The sequence below is a fragment of the Neolamprologus multifasciatus genome, chromosome 8 (assembly GCF_963576455.1).
Source record: "Neolamprologus multifasciatus chromosome 8, fNeoMul1.2, whole genome shotgun sequence".
Taxonomy (NCBI): domain Eukaryota; kingdom Metazoa; phylum Chordata; class Actinopteri; order Cichliformes; family Cichlidae; genus Neolamprologus; species Neolamprologus multifasciatus.
In genome coordinates this window covers 29,520,606-29,536,733 of record NC_140446.1, presented here as the reverse complement: position 1 = coordinate 29,536,733, position 16,128 = coordinate 29,520,606, and the positions used below count along the sequence as shown (strand labels likewise).

The 16,128-nt window shown below is 40.0% G+C and overlaps 1 protein-coding gene across 2 annotated transcripts; it reads left to right on the top strand.

Annotated features, from left to right (window-relative positions):
- Window positions 1-617: 617 nt before the first annotated feature.
- On the top strand, window positions 618-15,757 carry acbd4 (acyl-CoA binding domain containing 4). 2 transcript variants are annotated; one of them, XM_085171341.1, is made up of 10 exons: window positions 618-1,084; window positions 1,530-1,648; window positions 5,046-5,166; window positions 9,728-9,812; window positions 10,963-11,083; window positions 13,599-13,696; window positions 13,779-13,959; window positions 14,594-14,799; window positions 14,922-14,969; window positions 15,092-15,757. In XM_085171341.1, the coding sequence occupies exons 2-10, from the start codon at window positions 1,573-1,575 to the stop codon at window positions 15,203-15,205; spliced, it is 1,050 nt and encodes a 349-aa protein (XP_085027467.1). In that variant the 5' UTR covers window positions 618-1,084; window positions 1,530-1,572; the 3' UTR covers window positions 15,206-15,757. The 2 variants fall into 2 exon arrangements, with proteins under 2 accessions (XP_085027467.1, XP_085027466.1); XM_085171340.1 differs by having other exon boundaries at window positions 620-1,084; window positions 15,086-15,757.
- The last annotated feature ends 371 nt before the right edge of the window (window positions 15,758-16,128 follow it).

Sequence of the window (16,128 nt, the reverse complement as noted above, 5' to 3'; positions counted from 1 at the left end):
CCATCTGCTAAGATCCAGTTTTAAAAGGGACCACGGTACACTGATGTTAATGATCAGCCCTAAAGCTGATCCTTAACATAGTCCTCTGTTAGGGCAGCGGAGGGTTATTATATAATAATTAATCCACAAATCGGGCTGCATGTCCCGCGTTGACTGCAATACATGAAAGTGATGGATGCAAATTGATGCCTCCTAGACTAATTTCGTAATTGCAGGATAATGTTTTAAACAATGCTAACGACAATAAATCTTTTGGTTTATTGATTACTTTGTTTCATAAACGGTTATAGAGCAGGATTAGTTCACTTTGTGTGTCCATGTTGATTAATCCCATCCGCAGTGGAAGAAGTGATGGTAGAGAACTCAGATTTTACCAACTGAAGCCTGTAAACATCAGTCCCACTTAAGTAAAGTAACTATTATCATTCAAATATAATCAAGTAAAGAAAATGTTAGTCATAACATTTTCCTTGAAATTGACATTATTATTATTATTATTATTATTATTATTATTATTATTATTATTATTATTATTATTATTATTATCGTGCCATACATTAATATGTATAATAACTATTATTACTATATTATTATTGGAGATGATGGTGCTAAGAAAGGGGTGGAAGCAGAGATTTTCATTGAGAGTGACCAGGATGGACAAGAAAAGAAGTAGGTATGTCACTGGGATAGCTCAGGTTGGATTTTCGCGGTTTGGATACAAATTTAGAGAGGCATGGTTTAGTGAAGTGGAGGGATAGTGGATCTATTGGACAAAGGATGTCCAGTATGCCCATATTCAGTATGGAGCTACCAGGCAGTAGGAAAAGAGGACGCCCTCATTGTCACGTGATTTGACACGGAAGTTATTTGTGTAAAGCGCAGACTGGTGAGTAGCTGCAGTTGACGGTAGGTAAGCCTGTGGCAGGTGGCTAGTGAGCAGCTTTGTAAATAAACGTTACCGTCAGCGTAGACCAAGATATAGCAAGCTTCGTCTTGTTGTCAGCTCTGTCACTCTTTTGGCCGAGGTTGCCGAGCTGTCTTTCTTCGGTGTGATCATGGACAGCGGCAGGACGTAGTCAGTAAGGTAAGACAGCTAACTCATACTAAGCTCGCTTGCAGCCAAAGTTCACTGTAGCAGCGCTGTATATCGCTGTCTACATATCAAACGAAATTGATATTTATCAGAAAATTCCAGCGAATGCATTACCAAGTTAAACAGCATTAAAAGTAGTTACTAAGTTACGAGTGACACATGTATGTGACCGAAACTTTAAACTTCAATAAAGTACAAGTACAGTAGGGGTACTTGGGTCAAGGCAAATATAAACATTACATTAATAGCCAGCATGAATTAATTATGACCTAATTAGTAACTGAATTAATTTACCCCCCCAAAATAAAAAATGCCCAGAGAGTCACAGATTAATTTGACTTACGGTATATTTTGTTAATATTGGATTTGACTCACTCTCATAACTTATTTGTCCTCATACTTTTACTTCCACATCTGTGTATATATTCTCCCTCAGCTACAGCTCCACTCATGCTTCCTGTGTCACACCAGTCCCAGCCATGATAGAGCCTGTGGTTGATCACCAGAAACGCTTTCAGGCTGCAGTGGATGTCATCCAAAAACTCCCCAAAAACGGTACATGGAGTCTTTCAGTCATTACTGGTTCCACGTAATTGAGGGCTGTTGAGCAATCACATATATTGTGTAACTACTGTTACAATAGCATATATGTAGTTATTTTATTTTTAGGAATGAACTGTACCAGAAACACATGATCCAAGATCCTCGACTAGAGATCCAAAAGGAGAATTCCGAGTGTCCTGCCTCCACAGAGCACGTGCTCAGATTTACCCGAGTTTCATATTTGTCATGTGCATCTTTTTCGTCATACTCTCAGTATTTCTCATTTTCCCAAAACATTCTCATAAATAGTTTCACCTGCGCTCATTTAAAAGAAAAAAAGTTTCACAGCACCAGTTTAAAAAGTTTACAATTTTGCAAAAGTTTCAAATGGATTCACTATTGGATGAATTTTTGATAGTAAATCATTTTTTGAGATAGTATTTATTATATGAACTACACTTAGTGCCTCTTAACACGGTATAATAGAATTAATTACATGGGGGAGGACAGAGTTCATGCATAGAAGTTGACTAAATATTTCCTTAAATGTCTTTTCAAATTCCCTCCCCCTCATGTCCACCTGCCTTGGTCACTCCTCGTGAATAAGTGACGTGAATGTGGTGATAGTCCAGCCTAGAAGTAATAAATGCATGAACTAATTCTTTATTATCATTTTGACAGGATATTTCTAATTTTAGAGATGTTGCGCAAATGGAAGAACGCAGTCTTACATATTTGTTTAATATGTGCGTTGAAGGACATATCCTGGTCAAAAATGACTCCAAGGTTCCTCACAGTGTTACTGGAGGCCAAGGTAATGCCATCCAGAGTAAGAATCTGGTTAGATACCATATTTCTAAGATTTTCAGGGCCGAGTACAATGACCTCAGTTTGATCTGAATTAAGAAGCAGAAAATTAGAGGTCATCCAAGTCTTTGTGTCTTTAAGACATTCCTGCAGTTTAACTAATTGGTGTGTGTTATCTGGCTTCATGGACAGATAGAGCTGCTGTCTGCATAGCACTGAACATGTTTGCAATGCCTTCTAATAAAACTACCTACAGGAAGCATGCATAAGTAAACAGAATTGGTTCCCGCACTGAACCCTGTGGAACTCCATAATTAATCTTAGTGCTTGAAGAGGACTCTCCATCTACATGAACAAATTTGAGTTCATTAATACAGCGCAGTGCCTTTAGTACCAACAGCATTCTCTGATTGCTGTAATAAAATATTGTCATCAGCATGACAATATGTGCTCTGCAGAACAAACACATAGAGTCCACTTTCAAAACTTATAAGATCATTTGTTACCGTCACTAAGCTGTTTCTGTGCTGTGATGAGCTTTGAAACATGAAACTTAATAAATTAATAAATCATTCCTCTGTAAACAAGTTAGGTGTTTTACAACTACATTCAAGAATTTTTGAGATAAAGGAAGGCTGGCAGCTGGATCAAGTAATCGCTTTTTAACTACTGCCAGTTGGAAGGCAAGTTGCCGATTAATAGAGTTAGGTTGATCATATTTAAAATTGAAGCAGCAATTATTAGGCAATTCCTACAATCTGAGGAGCTTGGAAAGAAAAGTGTCTGGACTTGTTTAAGTTTCCTTGAAGACGTTTCACCTTTCATCCTAGAAGCTTTGCCAGTTCATAGAATAGAATAGACTAGACCAGCGGTCCCCAACCCCCGGGCCTCGGACCGGTACCGGTCCTTGAGTCGTTTGGTACCGGGCCGCGAGAGTTGAGGCTCAGGTGTGAAATGTATAGTTTTCAGGGTTTTATCGGTTTTCAGCGTCATTTTGTTATTGTTTTTATCGTTAACTCGGTTTTCCTGGGTCTTTTCATGTGTGTTATGAATAAATCTTCTTTTTTTCGGTACCGGTACTAGTTTTATTTTGTTGTATTTTTCCGCGACACCTTAAAGGCCGTGAAAATATTGTCGGGCATAAACCGGTCCGTGGCGCAAAAAAGGTTGGGGACCGCTGGACTAGACCAAATAAATGGAACTGAAGAAGTCTCCAGAAGAAATATTTGATTACACTCAAGAAAAGGATGTCAGTACTCTGAAAGATTTGGTAAAAAAAAAAATGCACAAGGAAACCGTATTAGAGAAAAATGCAAAGCGCCTTCTCTGGGTGACTCGTGATGCAGCAGAATTAGATTCAGATTCAAAAATTGGGTAGAGAACGGAATCACTTCATATTGCATTATATGATCTGATAAAGGCCTAGATTCTTCCAAAAACTTTCAAAGAAATACATTTTAGAAAATGACAAGTTCTTAATTTAGATTTCAAATAATCTATTTTTTAAAAAATATCAGAATTACAAAAAGAAAAGAATCTGGCCTGGTCACTATTTTCGTGAACTCATATGAAGGCAAAACAAAGGGGAAACCTATTTCCAGATTGTAAAAGTCTCTGCAAGAAGGAAAACATGTATCTACCTTGTACATCAAGTCCAGCTGACCGCAGCCCTCGGCCTCTTCCTGCTGCGCTGCTATGTGTTTCTCGGCAAGTGTAACCAAAACTCTGAGGTAGCAGGCCTCTTGCAAAACAAGCCCATATCATCGCTCCTCTGCCACTATACTTGACAGTTAGTATTAAGTATTTGTGCTGATATGATGTGTTTGGTTTTCACCAAATGTATCACTGTGGATTACAGATACTTTGACCTTGTCTGTTCTTTCTTTAGAAATACAAGACTTATTCTGTGGTGACTTAATTCTTTGTAGGATTACACAGTCCTATGTAAACTTTATTTTTCCTATGACTATGTCACAATTTATATTTTAAAGCGTATACTAATTTAGATGTGGTAAATAGTAAATGTACTTTTACTAAAATAGCACTTTTCTACTCAAAAGGCTTTCTACTACAAGTCTCATTTACCCAGTCACACACATTCATACAAGCTTTTTCCCTATGCACAAGCATTATTATCTAACATTTGCACACATACACTTGCACTTTTCCAAGTATATATTGACATGCAGGCAAGAGCTGGGTATCAAACCACTGACCTTTCAGTTGGTAGACAGACTCTCGACCTCCTGAGCCATAGTCACTCTCCCACACTCCTTTCTGCTAATCTGACAGGAAAATAAGATCTGTCGGCCTTGGATACTGTCAGATTGAGTGTCTGAATAGAGTTAACTGTATAAACCACAAGCAGCCAGCACATTATAAGACTTTTCCATGTCTGTACTACCTGCTGGATAACCAGTGATTTTAACAAAGAGCATTTATCATTTGTCCATTTTCTTTCTATTGTGTATGTACTGCTGCACATAACAAAGGGCTGTATTTTTTTAAATGGACCTTGATTATAAATGTATGTAGTATAGTTTGGTGTCCAGTCCTGATGAGTGGAGAAATAAACCTGACATATAGTTGTGCTGTTTTGTAGGCTCCTACCGGCCTTCCTATAAGGTCATGCTGCGCTTCTACAGTCTGTACAAGCAAGCAGTGTGTGGTCCCTGTGCAGTGCCTCGGCCTGGCTTCTGGGACCCAGTGGGCCGCTACAAATGGTGGGTGTGTGTATACACTTGTGCATGCCAAAAAATTCAGTAATTCAATATTTTGTGTCAGTTAATTAAGAAAGTGAAAATTTAATTATGAAATTTTCTGTTTTAATATTAATAATTATTGCCGACCACAAAAAATATCAAATATTATAATATTTAATTTAATTTGTAAGGAATTACTATTTAAACTGTGTAAATGGGTCAGTGATATAAAACCCGAGTTTTCCATCCACCAGCTTTTCTTTTTAATTAAAATCTATATTATCTGTATTAAGCACCTTTCAAATATTTGGACCCACTTTAACAACAAATCAATGATTTCTTGGTAGATACATCATGAAAATGATGCAAATAAATAAATAAATCAGGTCATTTCACTTTGATGGTTATGCATTGATTACACATTAATGATTTGTTTATTTGTAAACATTTTAATCTGCTTTAGATATCACTGCCAGGCAAGCTCAGACCAAATCATCAAAAGTCAGTGTTGTTAATCTGAAACAAGTCGATCTGAATCACTTCAACAAAAGTCATTCTGTGGCTTGTGCTGCAGGATTCTTAGCGTGCAGTAGTTAGTGTCTACTACATGATCAATTAACAGGGTGTACAAGACTTTCAGTGAACTTTGTACACAAACGTGTGCGTGTTCAGGCAAAATTTTGCTCAAGGTCACATTTGTCATTTTATGGGCAATAGAATTTGAATTGTGTATTGTTATTGTTGCTACTGTATGATTGATACTCTGATTTAACAGTTTTAATCAAGTGAGTTTCTTCTGTAAATTGCCCACAATTATAGTGAGTGGGCAAATGTTACATTATAGAACAAAGGCATGATGTCTGTATTTTTATTTTTTTTAAAAGGAAAATACTGTGATTCTAAACATTACACATTACTGAAAGACAAGAGGAAAATGAGTTTTTTGCTCCCTCTGTGTATCCACCAGGGGGAGCAGGGATAATTGGAGCTTGTTTATTTACAGCTACCATTTTAAATTTGCTTAAAGCTTCTGTAATTATAGCAGAATTATGATGTTGAATGTTCCATAAAACAGAATGGGGTTATACAGATACTGCCTTGCAGCAAATAAAGGAGATCTTGTGTACACCGAGCCTTTAAATAACATGAACATTTTTTTCTGAGCAAACAAAAACTGTTGAAAAATATGTACCATTTTTAAACCAAACCAAAGTTGCCACGTGTAGGGTTTTCCTCACTACATTTTGCAAGTTCTGTTGAAACGACCAGTTAAAATCAATCGTTGACTCACTGTCCTGCCTTTTAAATATAAATAAGTGTAGTGACCTTTATACATAGACATTCCATACACTACTGCAAAAACTAAACACATTCATTTTTTGGCAGTCAGTAAAAAACATCCAGAACAAATCAGCATGTGGGTGGCCGCATGGCCAGCGGCAGAGACAAATCAGTTCAGGCAGGCGACTGTTTGGCCAGCGGTGCTGATCTGGAGGGCAGCACAAGAGATGCTGCACTGTAGACCGGCGGAGATGATGGGATGCCTCTAGCAGCTTGACAGGTTACTGGCAGCGTGGCTTGGCATAGCCCTCTGGTGGAGACAGAGCAGGACCAGCAGGTGTGGGAACCTCCGGCTGAGGCGAAGCAGAGCACTCAGCTGGCTCTGGATGCTGTGGCTGGAGCTCAAGTTGAGGACTGGGCCGCCCGTCCCTTGGCACCGTAACAGGTGGAAGAATTGGCCGGACCCTAGCTGTCCCTACCTGAGGAACAGGTACGGGTGCAGGGACAGGTTGGGTCTCAGCTGCCCTCGCCCTGGGAGCAGGCACAGGAACAGGTGAGGGCAGGGCCCAAGCCGCCCTGGGAGCAGGAACGGGCTGAGAGACAGGTGTGGATATAGAAACAGAATGACAGGAATAATCGGATTTAAAGGTGTAGGTGTCCTTAATGACAGACTGACATGGTGGAGCATTTTTTTGGAAGTAGGTTGATGATGAACATTTATCTGATAGTCCAGTCCAGGTTTACAACAGTCAGTGGCTCTTTAGCTGAGCAAACAGAAGTCTTAATCTGTCTTGATTTGTGGCGAGCAGGAGGGAAAAAGTCAGTTTCACTCACAACTGGAAGTTGCTGCTTTGAATGAGAAGAACTGTGGTGGCGAGAGCCTTGCCTCCTCTTGGCGGTGACAGCAGGAACGCTGAATGACGGAGCCTCTGCACCACGGCGAGGTGGTAGCGCTAGTGAGCGAGGTGGCAGGAGGAGCAAGGAGAGGAGAGGTGAGAGAGTGAGAAGATTGGCGGGTGACACCCACTCACCGTGTCAAAGGCTGGCGTACAGGCGAGGCAGCAGGTGGAGGACCATGGTGCCCCCCCCCCCAGAGCCAAATGAGTCCCCTTGAAGATGTGCTCAAGTTGGGCCACAGTTTAACCCCCAGCTCCCTCTCCAGAAAGGTGAGTGCTGCTTGCTGCCACTCGTACCAGGTCTGCTGGTACCATAGTGTGTCTTCGCGGCATGGCTCTTGTCTTACAACCAAACACAGGACACGTAGGCTGGTGAAGGATGTGGACTGTGTCTATTGTGACTACAGGACAAACAGAACATGAGAAGACTGAATGAATGACTGAGTGACTCGTGGATGGGCTGAACTGACCTGAAAACACACACGTGGGACTGACGATGACAAGACAAGGAATGATGATGTAAGAGAGCGGTGGATACACGGCTGGACTAAATCTAACTAATGACTCATAGGAAGTAGAATGGAACATAATGCACACAGGCAGAACACAACAAGACTGGAAAACATAGAAAATAAACAGTGCCAAAGTTGAGCTCCTCTGTGAGTTTGAGGCTGCTGTCGGGGGTTGAGGGGCTCTGGCCTTTGTAGTTGATGAGGGCTTGGATGGTTCACCTGGCGGGGGTTGTTGTCTATGAGGAAGCCCTCTATTCTCCTCTTTGAGGCCTCCATGGCCTGTTTGATGATTTGAATCGGGGAAATTTTGCCTCAGTCAGAAATATTACAATTCAGGTCACGTATCAGTATATTTCCATATTTTTATATCTATAAAAAGAAAGCTGACACTTGCGAAACTTTATCAAAAGTGTGAGCATCACAGCAGATGCCTTTGTGTCAAAGTAACTGAGGATAAAACAGAGAAAAACATGAAGGCGACTTTCCTTGCCTGGGATTTTATAGCAGATAACCTTAAAAATATTCTGCAGTAGATCAAAAATGAAAGAAAACCATTAATCAACATCTGAACATTACCTGATGCTGCTGAAGTGAAGCAGAGCAAAGTTACAGAGGTTTTATTAGAGACACAGCTGAGTGTTTTGCAATTTTGCATAATTCTAAAAAGTTTAAATTTGTTCAGTATTGAACAGCAGAAATGAGGCTTTCTTTTCGGAAGTAAGTAAAAGGGAAAAAACAGCGGGAGACAGGCTGTAAACAACCGTAGACTTGTGCATAATAAGCAAGCGAATAATGCAAAATGTTGGCAAGTGGTTGCTCATGCGGGGTTGTCTGATTTTAGAGTTTTCTCTGTATTATTGTATATGTATAAAGGCTAATTTACACCATTGAGCCCTGCGCTCAGAAACTGACATAGATTTGACTCTGTCTGTAGCTGGATTAAAGAAATAAGTGCTTAAAATTTTTAAAACACCTTTAGCACCATCTTCTGTCAGTATGGAGTATTACATCACCGAATTGATTGGTTGCTGTCAGTAGACTTACATTAGTTGATGTTAGTTAACTAGTAACAGAACCAATAACTCAGGGGAACATAAGGAGATTAAAACTAAAAATCAGTTTAAGGGGATCACTTTTGTGCTGCCCTCGGCTGCAACAATGAGTTTTATGTTAAATCAAGGATATACTGTCCACTTTCATTCTCTATCACTTAAGCAGTAAGTAGTTCTTGATCGCAAACACAATGCAAAGTCGAGCCGAGCCATTCCGATCCAAGTATCCACTAATGGAAGAAAGGCTTACTTCCCAGTCTTTGGATTGGAAGCCAGAGTCCCCAAAGAGAACCCACACTAACATGGGGAAAACATGCAAAGGCCCCGGGCAGGTGGTGGAGTTGAACTCTGGACCTTCTTGCTGTGGCTTTAAAATATTTCATTTTGCATGTAATAATAATGAGTATATGAAATTTTACAATTTTAAATGAAATAATAAAAGAAATTCAATTTTTCTGATATGTTTTTTATGCACTTGGAAGTCGCTGTAGTCAGGTTAGTTTTTGGTGGCAGACACACTAGCTCTTTGAAAAAAAAACAAAAAAACAAGCCAAGTAATCAAGTCTGATCACTTAAAAATAACAAAGGAAATAGTCTCGCATTAAAAATCTTGCTAAAATTTGAATTTTAGAAGTTTTTTTGTCCAGCTGATTAATAACGTCTTTCTTTGTTTTATGTTGTTAAGTAAATTGCCGATATTAAAATGACTAATATTGTCTACTAATTCCAAAGTTAGAAAACATTTTGAGTGTTTTTGTGTTTTTTTAACCACATTGTCATCTGATAGGCTGTCGTCAAGTGTATTTCTTCCAGTGACTCAAAATGTGTTTATCTGTGTTAGGGACGCATGGAACCAACTGGGAAAAATGAGTAGTGAGAGCGCCATGGCTGCCTATGTGGACGAGATGAAGAAAGTTGCACAGGAGGTACATTTATTTTATACATATAAACAAGCAAATTCACACAAATATATGATGTTAGTTAATGAGAGGAAGCATTAGAGGCTTCCCAAACAGCCTGCTTTTGTTTAGCTGTTTGTTTTAGCTGCTACAAGGGAAGGATTTGGTGCTTTATGTCAAACAGACAAGAAAATTGCATAATAAACACTTTTCCAAAGACAATATGAAAACATTCAAATTTACCAAGCAATCCAAGTAAAGTAATTGCATATACAACAGTTATTTATCAAAACAATTCAAATGAATGCAGTTATTTAAAAGTGCAAAACAGGCAAAAACTAACTGAGACATACAGTATGTGTGCACCGATCTCAGTGCAACATGCTTGAAGACAATTGTGTGGTGTCTCTCAGTCAGAATGCGGGATTCTAAATAATGTTCCAGGGAATGTTTTTACCCTTTAATAACAGTAATGTGACATTTCACCGTAAATAATAATAAAGATATGTTGTTTTTGAACTCTTACCTTACTGTTGGATGAAGAATGAGATGAACTTCCAGGCAATTGATAACAAATTAGAGCTAACTAGGGCTAACAATTTAGCTCCTTAAAGTCACCAGAAAACTGCAGCATCTGCCTGTTTCCTCACTGCGACTGCTTTCAACTCGGACAGCTGATAACCAGTGAACTTATCTGCAGCAGGGTTTGTTGCCACCACGTTGGTGATGCACTGTATTACAACAGCCACAGTAGCAACTGTTACACAGTGCAGCACTCTTTTCCTCCCGCCAACACGAGACTACATACAGAGCAGGTGGGTGGGACACACAGCAGCAGGCAGCTTTCCCATTGGTTGAAACATACTGGAGCCTGTTTATACTGATTGATTGGGCAGGCTGTCCATCTTTCCTCACCTCTATCATTTCTTAAAGAGGTACCCTCATTTTATGTGGGTTAAACACTGTATGTTGAAACTGGATGCAAGAATAAACAATTAGCTGAGACGTTACCACTACTTTGGCTTTAGTTATCTGGTAATAAGGAGTAACTGGCATTTTTATAGCACTTGTCTTTTCTCACTGATCACTCAAAAATCTGCTTCTGTTTAAATGTCTCAGGGACTTGCAGTGAAGTAATGAATCTCCTGATCTCTGAGTCTTTCTTATGTCCCTGTAGGTCATTGACACCATGCCCATTGATGAGAATACAGCCTCACTCTTCAAATACTTTGAGCCTCTCTACCTGTTCATTGATGACATGCCCCGACCTCCAGAGTCACTGCTGAAACTCAGAGAAGGTCAGTGATTACTGTGTAATGAGACACTTACAGGTTTGGGTTAAAAGGTTCAGCTACTGAGAATCTAATAAGTTATTAAGCACTAATGGCTTCAGATAGGAAGCCATTAGTGCTTCGTTTCAAATTACACACTATCATTTGTTTCATGCTGTTGCAAAATACACTGTTTACGGCAATATTTGTTCATCGGGGCACAGAGGATACCAGCATGGCCAGAGAAGATGAGGCAGAACCAGTTAGCTCCAAACAGAAGGACCAGTCAAAACAAATCGAGCACCTTATTTCTAAACGAGGGGCTACCTCTGTAGCATGGACATGGTTTGGTTATGAAAAGTCTGACACGGACCAGAAAACTGTAATCTGCAAATTATGGTGCAAACCGGTCCCCACCACAGACTCAAACACGACAAACCTCTTTAACCACCGACACAAGAATCACGTGAAAGAGTGTGGAGAGAGTTTACGGATGAGAAGCAACAAAGAGCCGACAGGTGCTCAAAATAAACCTTAGACTCAAACGTTAGAACAGGCTTTTCCCCGCAGCACGCTGTGTACTAAATACTAGTTTAATTACATACTTACCGCTACAACTTATGTCTAAAATTGTAAAGTTTCATGCATTGGTCAAAACACTCAGCTGCAGATACATGATGCCCAGCTGAAAACACTTCAAGTCGAGTTGTCCAGGATTCACAGAATTTACAGAAAATGCAATATTTTGTGACATAAATCGTTATTGGGATGAGAAATGTTTTATATCGGTCATATCGCACAGCCCTATGTTGAAAACCTGTGGCCCTAATGCATAACCAAATAAATAGCTTTAATAAAAACACCTCTAGTGACTTCTGCATGATTCTCAGGGTGTATGTTACTGTATGTCAGCATGTCAGGACTACCATATGTATGTGAGGATTTGATACCTCTGGCCTAATTTTGACTTTTGGGGGGAAGCTTTGTCGAATTTATGACGTAATCTACGTAAGCGAGTGACGTTGTTCCTAGCATGTAGCAAAGAAAATACTTGAAATATTTTTATTAAAATTTTTTCCCCTCGTTCATTGTTGTCGTGTGTTTTTGCGGGGATGCAAACATATTTGTCCCTCTAGTACTTTTCCTCACCTCCATTCCAATAGTTTCTCCCTCTAGCAATTTGCCGACATTTGTGGATCCTTATATTGATGCTATGATTATTATTTGTTATTATGAGGCGATGATTGGTTTTCTTTTCCTAAGAAATTAAAAACCTGCGGTGAAAAAGTAGCTGGAAATGCACAGGAGGACTCAATGGTGCTGAACAGGCTAAATACAATAGTTGTTGTACGGACCTGACATGACAGACTGGTGCTTCTGCCTTGTAGCTAAAGTTGTAAAACGTAGCTGTGCAAATTGTGGACTTAATAAGTCAAACTTTAGACTTGACACGGTCTCGGTCTTAAAAAAGTGAACAGTGAGGGAGCGAAGTCTGGTCTCTGTGGATCCTTGAATGCCTCCAGTGTAAGTGGGATTATGTGGTTATATCCTCATCACGGATATATCATCATATGTTCAGGTGTTAAAAGCTTTCACCCAAATTTAACAATGTCAAAGGTAAACTGTCTGGCAGACAGGCAGCTCTCAGACACCTGGGCTGGACTCTAAATCAATTATAAACCAGTTATAGAGCAAAACCTTTGTTCACATACAATCAATCCTTGATCTTATCACAGATCATCATTGTATTTTCCTTACAAGTGCTCGTCCTGCTCACTTCTCCCACAGTGGAGTACTGCACCTGGCCTTTCTCACTAATCCTTCAACATTAACCTGGACCTCCAGTACAGGAATCAGCTAATTGTATTAATTTGATTACATTTCTTTAATCAGTCGTCTTTTTCTACTTCAGAGCTTGTGGGAACATCTGGTGTATTATGTCATATTTAAGCAGAAAAGTCTCAACTGCTTACAAAAGCTTTTAATCTGTACTTGATGGTGTAAACCAGGGGTGTCAAACTCAAATACACAGTGGGCCAAAATTCAAAACTGGAACAAAGTCGCGGGCTAACATTAATATTTATTGAAAAAAAAAACTTCCTCCAGATATAAGAATGAATCTTTTCTTATGGACTCAAACAAGTTTTGCTGAAAAACTGAATATGGAACAAGCAAAGCTTAATACTAAACAATATATATATTAGCTGTATAATACCAGTAGGCCAGCTCTGATAGTAATTTGGTATGGCTCCGCGGGCCAAATGTAATTAAGCTGCAGGCCAAATTTGGCCCACGGGCCAGAGTTTGACACCTATGGTGTAGATAGTTAAATCTCTGAATGTATTAAATACTAAATAAATGTAAATAATTATCTGTGTATTATAAAGTGAAAAGTTCTGTTTTGCCATTTTCACTTAAAAGATTCCACAAATGATTTTTTATTTTTTCTATTAGGGCTGAAAATGTGTTTCCTGTAAAAGCAAAATGCCTGTTAAACCCAGCAAACCAACACAAACATGAATACGTTTGATTTTACTTGCAGCTGAATCTGCAGTGTTGGAGGTTATGCCGCTCACCAGTGATTCAGAAAGTGAAATTTTCTCTGATTCAGTGGATTCGTTGGAGCTCCATAACGTCAAGGTATGAGGCACATCTGCCAGTTAATAACACAATGTTTTAATTTTAAGAAAACATTAACTGAGTTAACTGTGTCTGCTCACAGACCCGGTCAGACAGCTTTTATAATGACGACGGGCCCCTAGAGTCCTCTCCAGCTCAAAGCCAGAAGCAAGGCCGAAAGGTTGGGGCAGGTCAAGGTGGAGAAGGAGCAGAGGATGGGACGGCTCCAGACAGGAGGAGTCGGCACGCTGGGCAAGAAACTTCTCAGCGTGATTGGAGAGAACGTAAGCTGCTATATAATTTCTAAAAACGTTCAATTTATTATTGGATAAACTGGGTGGCTGTAGCTCAGGAGATCAAGCAGGTCATCTACGAATCGGAAGGTTGGTGTTAGATCCCTGGGTGGCCCCCTGATCCAGGGGGCAAGACACCAATGCATCCATTGGAGTATAAATTTGTGAATCATAGATCGCAAGCACTTACACAAAGATAAAAAGGGTTCGTGTGGTCGTGAATGGGTGATTAATGCAAGTTGTATAAAGCGCTTTGGATGCAGTTCACTCTTGTTAGTTAGTACGAGCTCATTAGAACAATGACGTTGTCAAAGTCATTTAGTTTTGTGCGATACAAGCTGCTGCTCTTTATCTTCTATACTAGAAGAGCTAGAATTATCAGCTAGTTACTAAAGAGATATCACAGAAATGTTCTACTGTTAAAAACACAGCTAAATGTTATCATGTGTTGCGCAGCCCGGGCTTTGTGGCGAATCCTGTCGTTCAGGAGGATCCTGCAGCAGCTTTCTGCGCTGTAACGATGGGTATAAATGAAATACCCATCGTTGCAATGAAACATCTTATCCTAAAGATTGTTATAATAAATAAATGAATAAAGAGACAGTTGAAGTGTTATGGTCCACAGGTGCTCCACAGGGAAGTCTGGGGCGGTCACCGGGTGATGGAAGTGGGCATAGAGGTGGAGGAGGGCACGGTTCAGAAGGTGGTGCAGAGATGCTGCATGAGGCTCACCTACAACAGCAGATCATCCTGGCTCTTCAGAGGCTCAGAGAGGACATGAGGAGTGTGATGGACAGATTGGAGGTGTTGGAGAGGCTTGCTGCCACACACGTAAGCTTTTCTATGTCCCAACACTTCAAGTGTTTCTTTACTGTAAAATGTAAAAGATAAAAGCTCTTAATTACAGGCTTACAGGAAGTCCCTTCAGTTTACTGCTGTGTTGTGTGTGGCAGGCTCACAATTCAGACTTGAGATCACACCTGCAGTGTTCACCACAACAGGTACCAGGCTCTGGTTGTACTCATCAAGAATATTGTCCTATCATGCTCACGTAAACAAACATGTGGTCACAAGGCTTTTTTCTCACATGCTGTGGGATTTTGTCCCCCACCCTTAGGAACAGATGTCGTGGCCGTTGGACATGTCTGGGCAGACTGTCGTCTTTTTGCTGCTGTGGCCTTTTCTTGCTCACTGTCTGGTCTACCTGCTGAGGAAGAAAAGTCGCATGTCTTCCTGAAGCAGCTGATATTCAACGTGAACAAGTCCACAATATCTGTGAAGGAGTCTAATGGGGAGAAGTTATCCTCTACATCAGCGGTCTCCAACCTTTTTTGTGCCACGGACCGGTTTATGCCCGACAATATTTTCACGGCCTTTAAGGTGTCGCAGATAAATACAACAAAATAAAACTAGTACCGGTACCGAAAGAAGATTTATTCATAACACACGTGAAAAGACCAAAGAAAACCGAGTTAACGATAAAAACGATAACAAAATAACGCTGAAAACTGATAAAAACCCTGAAAACTATACATCTCACACCTGAGCCTCAACTCTCGTGGCCCGGTACCAAACGACTCACGGACCGGTACCGGTCCGAGGCCCGGGGGTTGGGGACCGCTGCTCTACATCATTATGTGATTTGATGCTCACCATGGATTCATACTTATTACTGAAAATCGTAATTAAATCCTTCAAAAATATCACGTCATTTACGAGCATCCTATAAATGTGTTATATATGATTCTTGGCACATTTTTCAATAACTGTAATAAAATATTGTTCAATACTTGTTGGATCTCCCTTAAACCTTCCCACTCTGGGTGCCCCAGGATGTAGTGCCTTAGTTGTAGACACAGAGACCCACACAGGTATGAAACAGGTAGAGGAGTCGAGGTGGTATGCTGCTGTCGGTTTATTGCTGCAAACAGAGACAGTGGAAGAATCGCCCTTCTATGTGCAGTTCTGTAGGTTCACTTTAAATGTGAATTACACTGTGAACCTACAGTCTTACTGGAAGTGTCTAAAGAACCTTAGATCATTCAAAACGTTTGTTATTTTTATTTTGTTTTTATTTTAAGAAATCCTGTCTGGCAGCGTTTGCAGTCAAAATTATGAACATGTTTCTTTCCCAAGATGATCTCCATAAATTCTCTTTTG